This window comes from Phoxinus phoxinus, assembly GCF_949152265.1.
Source record: "Phoxinus phoxinus genome assembly, chromosome: 22".
In the NCBI taxonomy this organism is placed as follows: Eukaryota; Metazoa; Chordata; class Actinopteri; order Cypriniformes; family Leuciscidae; genus Phoxinus; species Phoxinus phoxinus.
Window position 1 is genome coordinate 8,126,681 of NC_136897.1, and position 10,401 is coordinate 8,137,081.

Genomic DNA, 10,401 nt, shown 5'->3' on the forward strand with positions numbered 1-10,401 from the left:
TTTTATTCTGTTTTCTTTTTTATTTAATTTTTTTAATCATTCCAGCGCCTCCATTCATGCCCAGTGTGCCAAAAAGGACAAAATGGTGTTTTATTAATAACATCCCCCTGTAGTGACGGAACAATGTTGTATGATCAACATGGCGTAGATGGAGAACAGTTTAACGGTATAGAGCAGGTGGGGTTTTTGTTCTCTTCGTGTAACGGGACACAGGACGCGGGGGTGAGCCGCATATCGCGTGCTTGCGTGCGTCAGAGAGGACGTGGTAGGACAGCTGGAGCGCGCGCAACCGCCCGCCCGCCCGAAGAGCAATAACAGCATTTTCAGCGACATCACTCGATTTTCGCCATGCAAATAACACGAGAAAATGAAACGGGACTGGTACGACAGAGAATGTAAGACATTTGTCGTGTATCTGATCTTCTAATGCTTCCTTTAATTTATGACTAACAAGATTTGGGACGTTGCAACACAGTCGCCAGGTAAGAATACATCACTTTCACTAGCTATATACATACTAGTTTTAATATGTAAAGCGTTTAGACAAATGCGGTTTTCGTGTATCGATACGCTCATGTCTTTGACGCGCGTCCTTGTAGAATTTCGTGTGACGGACCGCAATAGCATCTTTAGGCGCACAGCAACGTAATGACTCCGAGGAGCCTTTGCATTGTATGATTCGTTGCCTGTGTGCGCGAACGATACTCTTTTGACGACAAAGCGATTATCGACTTCACGCATACTCTTCCTTTTTCTAAATGACGTTTCGTTCGGTGCGAATGTGTGAAATAAGCTCGGATGATCTATTTGTTTCCATATGAATGTGAACGCGACATGTGATTAAGTTAAACCAAATTCTAAATAGCGTGTGGCGTTATCCACGGCCTCTCATTGCTTCAAAATGCTTGTATATTCATGTTGCATGGCCTATATGTGCTTTATTACCCAACTGGCCGAGATAAAATAACAGGATGCCTGTTTTGAATGTTGCCTAATTACAGCTTTACGCGCAATATTTACGCCAGTTGTAACAGCAAACCCCGTTGATTAAGAGATGCGGAGCATCTCAGTTCTGCATTCCATCAGAGATTTAAAGGACTCGGGATCGAGCTTGAGTAAGAATTGAGTTGGTGGGCTGTGGTATTTTTAGACATCACATGCGATAGACGTTTGTATGTCTTGTAGCCTTTCATACAACATCAGTTAAACATTTCCTCACCTCAGGGGAAATCTATTTTTTTATTTTTTTATTTTTTGCGCAAAATTCACATCAGTGTCGACCAGTACATTATGTTGTGTAGCTATACATATTAAAGGAAATCTGAACTTTTCTTAGATTACATATTTTCCTTTCACTATAAATAGTTTCAACTCAGTGTATGAAGTGGCTGCAGTGACGTAAATTAAACCCACTGTTTGCCAGTTGGTTACTAGGGTAACTGACAGAAAGATGACATGCAACATTATAATTATTTATTTTTTTGGGGGCCCAATCTGTCTTCTTCTCATTCTTGATTTTGCTCATTCTCTCAATCACCCTATGCCCCTAGAGGTCTGTTTCCACAGTAACCGGATTCCCAGAGTCCCCAAAACATGCACAACTGAGACGTCCCTAAGTGGCTCAAGGAGAATCTCTAATACAGCTTAGGTGTTCAAAGGCCTGATGTACACTGGCATCATGCAAATTGGTTCAAACCAGCAAAAAACAAAACAAATACAATATGCGGTGCCTCAGTGGGTACCGCCATGCACCCATAGCCAACCAAGCAGACACAGGCATTGGAATATTAACCATGGTAAAATCACTGTAATCCATAGTTTCGAATAGCTTAATGCTTTATAAAATGGAAACACCAATATTCAATATATTTATTGACATAAATAAGAGTAAAGGCCCATTCACACCAAGGATGATAACTATAACAATAACAACAAATAATTCTAAGAGAATGTGAAATCCACAGCACAGCTATAACAACAACACAGTGGACTGATATCGGTTGAATCAATTTCAGAACAATCTTGAAGAACTATAATAACATTTATGGTAAATGGTAAATGGACTGCATTTATATATAGCTATTATTTATTTACAGCCAATCAGAATCCATCCTGCTTTAATCAGAGCTCGAGCACTGACATTAAAATGGCGGATTGCATAACTGCTTAATAATACACAGAATATTATTGTGCATTGGTGTGGATGTTAATGTAGTTATCGTTATAGTTATCTTTATAGTTAACGTTGTTGTGTGAATGGGCTTTACGGAAGCCTTAAGGCACTTGTACGGATTTCCGCCACATACGGAAAAAAAGACGCTTTAGTAAATCATAATTATGACATAAAAAGATTAAATTATGACATACTAAATCAAAAATGTTAACACACTTGGTCATATTTATGAGAGGAAAAGTAAAAAAAAAAAATACATTAAAAGTCATAATAATAATAAGATATGAATACATTTAAACTTAAAATGTGTTTTATTACTTTTTATGTCATGACATTATAAGTATTAATTTTGACTTATTGTCGTTTAGACTTTTTATCTCATAATTATGACTTAGTATATAATACGTTTGACTTTTTATCTCATAAGTATGACTTTCATGATTATTAATTTTTATGTGCTAATATTTACCAAAACTATTTTTTTGGGCAGAAATTGGCTTCCATACACTTCAGCCATAAATGTTAAAAAAATATATGTCATGACAATGCTGATGGCACCACAATAACGTGAACTATCCTGCTTCACTAGTAGGGTACAACAGGACTAAGGCACACCTTAAGATAAAACTTGCTTTTCACTACTCCCATAGTGTATGATTGCAGTAAAACAAAACAAAATGTTTGTATTTAACATTTATGGAGCAACAGATTTTGTGTAAAATAAATATATAAATAATCACACATGGGTTAAAAGGCTCACCATCATGGGGCAAAAGGCACACAGTATTGATACAAATACTTTAGCTAAAATAATGTGTTTTTAATAATGTCTAAGTTAATACTTGTTCGAAACAATCACAATAATTAATTTTTGTTAAATATACTATCATTAAAATATGTTAATATAAAAATATATTTTAAAAATACAGAAACAAAATTATTTTAAAAAGTAAATATTCTGAAAGCATTGAAGGAGATCCCATAATAATTTAATATAGATTTACAAAATTAACAATAAATTATATATGATGGTTATATTCTAAATATGGTAATTATCTCTAAGGGAGACACCCAACTTGATATATGATATTTACCATCTAACCATGTGATGTCAACAAATGGAAAAAAGTATTGATTATTGTGCCTTTCGCACCAACAGCAGGGGCATCCCAAATACTATACTTTTACAAATTCGTCCGTTATTTTAAAAAAAAACTGTTGTTTTTAATTACCTTGAACAAAACTGAAAATCATTTAGAAGACCTTTGTCTTAAATCTAAAACATTTTTAAAAATATCAAATATTAGATCAAATTATCACAGAATCAACTTGCAGCCCGCGATTTCATCAAGGATATATATGCTGCATGAGTGAATGCTACTGCTGAAACATGCACATAAATATACCAATAGAGTATAAGCTGCTGCGAGGAAACTAGGCAGAACCCCCTAACAGATCTAGGCAGGTGGTGCTGTGGAAGGTGGAGGGCTTGGGAAGGCCCTGTGGTGTGTTGTAGTTGTACTTGTTCGGGACGGAAATAAATAGGTTACGTAGATAGAACAAAAAGATCGATTGATCAAAGTGGCCAGCTTTAAGAGAACCAATCAGCTGCTCAGAAGAGTTTTATGACTGAACTACAGCTGGCCCACACGAAACAATCAAACTCAATCAAACTCTGATACTTTGGCTTTGTTCTCAAACAGCACACCACACCTCACATAGTTCTGTGCATTAGCTCCATTGGACAAAATTTACTAACTCTATATAAATTGTCAGTTTTACTAGGAGGGAAAAATGATGGAAAATGAGATGTACGAGTCAGTTTATGAAAGCTTATCTTTGGTTCCATGCACAGAAAAACAAAATGTCTTAAATATTCCAAACTTGCTTTCCACTCATTTTATGCTGCTAGCAAACCACAGAGGACGTCTTTAGTAAGAGTTATCTTAGGAAATCTGGTCTCTGTTCATCTGAGTGATAGTAATCATTACTGCTAATTCAGAAGAACTGCTGAATTTTACTCTGGGTCTGAAGTACAGTAGATGTATGACCTACAGAGTATTTTCAAGCTCTTAAAAAGACAGGTTCTCTGTTAATCAGACCGCATTGGTCTGGTTTGTGTATACAAATCTATCTTGTTAAAATTAGGCATTTAGTTAAATCTCTATTGAGACTGTCAGGAAGTGTCTCTAAATACTGCAGGAATCCAGTAAGATGCCAGAAATATCTGGTGTGAACTTGCTTTCCACAGGAGACTGAGTCCAACGGCTGCTTCACAGCAAGATAAATGAGTCATTAATAGATGACCTTGATGCTGATGGCAGCAGAGACCATCCTACTCAATTCACAAAGGCACAAAGACATACAGTGGCATACACTAATGTATACACACACACACACGCACCTTTTTTTTTTTGTCAGGCAACCCTGTTACCAGTGATGTCATGTGTAGATCTCATGAACAATATGAAGCACATCTTATTACAGCCCTAAATGAAAATAAAGAAATAAGAAATTATATTGTGCTTTAAGATAATTAAGCCAATTTTTAAGAATTTGTTTTCATGTCCTTAAAAATTATATGTCAAATGTGTCATTCCTGTAGCCTGGCTCCACCCTCCTATGTACTTTCCCCTCAATTTAAATTTTCCTTCAGTACGTCGTCTGGGTTTGCGGTATATTCGCGTGTTTTCTCCAGCCAATTTTTACCGGTCCAATCAGCGAACAGACGGAGTGGCTGAGAACGATGACATTGAGGTTGTGCGCTAGTTTGAGTTGTAGTTTCGTCACGACCAAATGTTAGCGATTGGTTATGGCAGATCCAGAGTGGCTCTGGGCAGATCCAATAGTTTTAAACTTCAACAGAGTACCCGCCTTCGAGGAAGTTAACGCTTGTCAATGGGGAGTGGCCAGACTCTCTGTACAAATGAAATGTACGAGAGTCTGGTAGGCCTCTAGCATCAAAGTATCATTACTAACACCTCCCCAGAGAGTCCCACCATACATGCACTATTGATTATGTCGATGTTGCTATATTGTGCTAGTCTGTGTGCTCAAACAAACAGATCCATGTTTTTGATAGTGCCACAGATCCACGATGTTTACACATTTGGTGGAATCAGCCTACAAAAGGTTTACTTTAAACCGTCTCTGCATGCTAAGCTGGGATAGGGAAAAAAACCAAATTACTTTGAAGAACATTTCCCCTCAAAACTCTCATTGCCCTAATGTAAAATTACATTGTGGTAGTACCTCTTGTGCTGGCTTTAATGTATGCAGATTTCCTTTAATTGAAGGGTAAAATGTGACAAAAAAATTAATAAAATAATGAATAAAATGTAACAGTTATTAAGTGTGCAAGTAGTGGTGAAGCATAGCAATTTATTTTTTATTTAATCATTATAAAACATTTCAATGGATAAATAATTAGCGAATAAAACAAAATAAATTACATTGAGTGGCTTTCCATTTCCATGTATTCACTATCACAAATTTCATATATATTATTGATTTTAAACCTATCACTGATTTATTGGTTATCTACCCATTTTCCTACCTCATTTGTCTGTATGGACAAACTCCAATATAGGATGATATTCAAACAGACGGTGTAGTAATCTAGTAGGTCAGTTGAAGATGTACCAGTACTGGTCTTCCTTTCCTTGCTAATAGATTGATTGGCATAGACTGAAAGTATTTAATTTCTGGTTTTGATGTTTGGAAATGAGAATGTTTGCAGAATCTCTATTCATTTGTGTTTGAATGTTCACCTCACATTTATATTGGATACACTTCTTATGTGGATGTGTAGCAAATGAATCATTTTTCCTTTTTCAGATCTCAGGGAATAATTGAGTCTTAACCGCCACATTCTCCGATAAACCATGCCAGAGCAGAGTAATGATTACCGGGTGGTGGTCTTTGGAGCGGGGGGAGTGGGGAAGAGCTCCCTGGTTCTGCGCTTCGTTAAGGGCACCTTCAGGGACACCTACATCCCGACAGTGGAGGACACATACCGCCAGGTCATCAGCTGTGACAAGAGCGTATGCACTCTGGAGATCACCGACACCACTGGCAGCCACCAGTTCCCTGCTATGCAGCGTTTGTCCATCTCCAAGGGTCATGCCTTCATCTTGGTCTACTCCATCACCAGCAGGCAGTCGCTGGAGGAGCTGAAGCCCATCTACCAGCAAGTGCTGGCCATCAAAGGTAACGTGGAGAACATCCCCATCATGCTTGTGGGTAACAAGAGCGATGAGACCCAGCGTGAGGTGGAGACCAAGGAGGGCGAAGCTCAGGCGAACATCTGGAAATGTGCGTTCATGGAAACATCAGCCAAGACCAACTCCAACGTGAAGGAGCTTTTTCAGGAGCTCCTGAATCTGGATAAGAAGCGGGATATGAGTCTGAACATGCGCTCCAGCAAGCAAAGACGTGCTGACAAGCTGAAGGCGAAGTGCAGTGTGATGTAGGAAGCTGGGTCCATGGTTGCATCACTCAACGCGTAACTGACTCCTTGATAATGTACATAAGTCCCTCACCTTAAAGGAAAAGTGTGCCCAAAAAATGAAACTTCTGTCATGATTTACTCTTCTTCCTGCCATTTTAAACCCATATGACCTATTTCTCCCAGAGAACACAAAAGGATACCTTCTTTAAAGAGTTGTACTGATCAAACTTGTCCAGGCAAACAAAAATCTCACTGAAATGGTCAATTTGACTTGTGAGGTGTATTCGAAGTCTTTCAAGGGAAATCTAATTATATCATACAGTATATTAACTGTCATAAGTTGAACACATGAATGAAACAGACTGATTTTGCGAACTGGATCAACTGATTCTTCGAAAAAGATTCAAGCAAACAATTTGTTCACGGATTAGATACCATTACATATTGCATTAACATGCCAAATAGACCTAGGGTGGATGGAAAACATTTTAGTAAATAACAATGTAAATTAAGCCATTTTTCCACACAAATCAATTGAATGGCTTTATAAGACTTGGAATTCAGCGAACTAGTCATATTTTGAAACTTTCATGGTTCTTTTGCACCTTTATGATTCTTATATTTCCTTTTTTTGTATGTGTTCAATGGAAGAAAGCCATGCATGTTTGGAATGACACAAGGGTGAGTAAAAGATGACAGAACTTTCATTTTTGGGTGAACTCTCCCTTTAACTTTAGATTCCTCTCAGTCTTAATCAGGTAATCTTTAGTGTGCATCCAAACCTTCAATCGTCTCCCTTCCCCTGTATGTTCTGACTCCTGTAGTGACTCTGTGCACAAGACTTTAAGAGCTGACACATGAAGCAGGGAGGACGTCCCACTATTCTCACACTGGCTCTCTCTACTGCTTTCTGTGGACTTTTTATTGAATTCAAGACAGACCAAATTATCGATGTGACCATTTTTATGTCTGGCTGTGGCTTAAATGGTACGGTGTCGAAATGCAGACATAAATGTCTTGAACTGGTTATGCATTGTACGGGATTCTCGTCCAAAGAATGAAAAGGCATGGACACAGCTAAAGAGACGACACTATCTGCTCTTCCAAATTACATAGCAGCACAAAAGCCTTTTACGAATCGGAAAACAATTTGGGACGAAGGACATTCTTAGTTAACCGGCTTGCCAGTGATGTAACCTGGTATAACAGAGTTAAGTGCATAATGCATGTTTGATGATATAAACTACCTTCATATTAAATGTGACTGAGATATTTTCATCGAGAACAGAGCTATACCTTATTGAAGCACAGTGAATAAGTCCTAAATGTGATCATTTCTAAAAGCTTTTTTTTTTCTTTTTTTCGTGAGGGGGGTGGGGGTTTGGGGGTGTCGATTGGTGCTTTGTTTTACTCTGTTATGTTTTTCAAGTGTTGATGGCACTCGAAAACCTTAATATATGCATTTCATCATCTAACTGAAAACATATATCCTGTATGTGAAATCTATGTGTATTATCAGCACTAATGAAAGCCCCTGTACAGCCCCTGTTTTTCTGTCGGTGTCTATATTTCCTCTGATAATTTAATGCCATTTGCTTTAGCAATACATAATATAAAAGCACTTTTAGAATCTTGAGCACATTCAAAACACAGAGCATTAACCTTTACAAAAATGTTCTTGTCAAACACTCTGCGTTTACAACTTTACTGCAGAAACAGTGTTTATTCAATAAATATTATGTGAGGGACCAGAAAAATAAAGAAGCACAAACAAAAGGGAAATAATTACTGCTTGTTTTCTTTTGTGGCTTTGGACATCTATGTACAGTATCCAGTGGCCCCAAAAGTATTTAGATACTTACTTACCAATGCAAATGCACTGAATTAATATGCAAAATATTAAACCAAGTGACATCCATAAGCACGTGATGCTAGAGCTTTTCTTAGAACTATTAGCACTTTTCTGAACAATCTCAAAGTGATTTTTACAGGATGTATGAACTCAGTTCATTGTATAGAACAGTATTACCTGATTTATCATTCATTTGCAAACTCTTATGACATGTTTTGCTTGAAAAAACATGTTTGTCCTATACTCTAGCAAATGCTTTGATATTTATTTACTTTAAAACAAAAGACATTCCTACATTTTCAACTGTGACTTAAATGTCAAAATACTTTCTGGGGCCACTGTAGATGAGATTGCAGGTACCCACTATACTTATTTAAGGTGAAAAGTCTTTTTTTAACAGTGATGTGAACTCTGGGCACTTGCTATATTACTGCAGTTCATGATGGATAATATGCAAAAAGAGCATCTGGTGGAACAGCTGCTCAGTCAGTCACGGTGTATCTCTGAAGATGCAACAGAAATAGCATAATTAATTAGCAGATGAAATAAAAGCATATATGTTTGAGGATGTTACTGGGTTGGATCTGTGTCAGAACGTCATTGGATGTAAGACTTTTAACTTCCACAAATAAGGCTATAGATGCGGGCCTGTCATTTCACCACAAATGGCTGCAAAAGCACCACAAACGCATCATGAAAGTGGCCCATATTACTATTGGCTATTTTCCAAAGTTCTTTCGAAAGTTGCGTAAAAACAAGGATAGAAAAGCAGAGCATGCTTAAAGATTAGTTAAATGTAAAGCCCAACATTTCATTTAAATGTACAGTTATTCACATCTAAACATGTTTGTGAAATACTCCTTACATTGAAGCAATAATTTAAAATTAAATTACAATTTTCACCCCAAAATGAAAACTCTGTTATCATTTATTCACCGTTATGTTGTTCCAAACCTGTGTGACTTACTTCCTTCTTTGGAACACAAAAGAAGATTTTGAAGAATGTTGGTTAACAACTTTTTTTTAGTGACCATTAGCCCGTGTTTCCACTGTCGAGCCAAAATTGAGCGTGCCAGTGCATGCCAGGGTCAGTTGTGTTTCCACTGTCACTTCCGGGGCTTGATCGGGCCTCATCAGGGCTTTCTCGGGGCCAAGGGTTTTTGGCCCGTCGAGAACCTTGGTCCTAAGCGAGCCAACAGGGGCTTGAAGAGTGGTCATGAACAAAGGCGTGGTTTACCTGAGTCAGGAGATGGTCAACTCCGCAGCTCATTTCCCATGATATTATATTTCAGGCTATTAGCTAACTTCGACATTTAAGACATTATAAACACTTTTCAACTCTAAACTCACTTTCAGACACCAGTGAGTTATTGAAATAACTTCCTTGCGATCCGATGGGGATTCTGATCACCCTATGAGGCAGAAATATATTTATATGCGATAAGGCTACTTGTGCTGACCATTGCGATAATAAATACACGCATGTTTATGGAAAATACCAGAGACTGCTTGAAGAACGTAGAAAAATCATATATGATATTAATTGTGTATTTATTTGTTTCATGTTTTATATGTCTCTTGCCTGTGCATTTGTTGATACCGGATTAATGCATCCGCATGTCATAATCAAGGACTCCGGTTAACTCTTATAACTCAAAACTCCTGTTTGCTTCTCATGAGCTACCTCTGTTGCTCTGGCTGAAATAATAACAGTATAGTGAGATGGTAGAGAGATCTCAAACCTCCTCAGATCGCATAATTTTGTGGAAAATTAAAAGACATGCTCACTCTTTCTAAAGAAATGCGATGTAAACATGATATTTTATCAATATTTATCTAACTGCATAAGACTTTGGACTTAAAAGCCTTCATGGAGTTGTTTTGTACATTCTTGTGATCACAAATAAATGTAAGCAGGTGCAACTG

At 37.5% G+C, this 10,401-nt stretch overlaps 1 protein-coding gene across 1 annotated transcript; it reads left to right on the top strand.

Moving 5' to 3' along the window:
* The first annotated feature begins 240 nt into the window (after positions 1–240).
* diras1a (DIRAS family, GTP-binding RAS-like 1a) lies at positions 241–10,401 on the top strand. The gene is made up of 2 exons (XM_079596696.1): positions 241–482; positions 6,011–10,401. Exon 2 carries the CDS (start codon positions 6,058–6,060, stop codon positions 6,643–6,645), a length of 588 nt encoding a protein of 195 aa, XP_079452822.1. The 5' UTR covers positions 241–482; positions 6,011–6,057; the 3' UTR covers positions 6,646–10,401.

Excerpts from the sequence above, each read along its gene's own strand:
- diras1a (XM_079596696.1), top strand. The coding sequence starts at position 6,058 with ATGCCAGAGCAGAGTAATGATTACCGGGTGGTGGTCTTTGGAGCGGGG.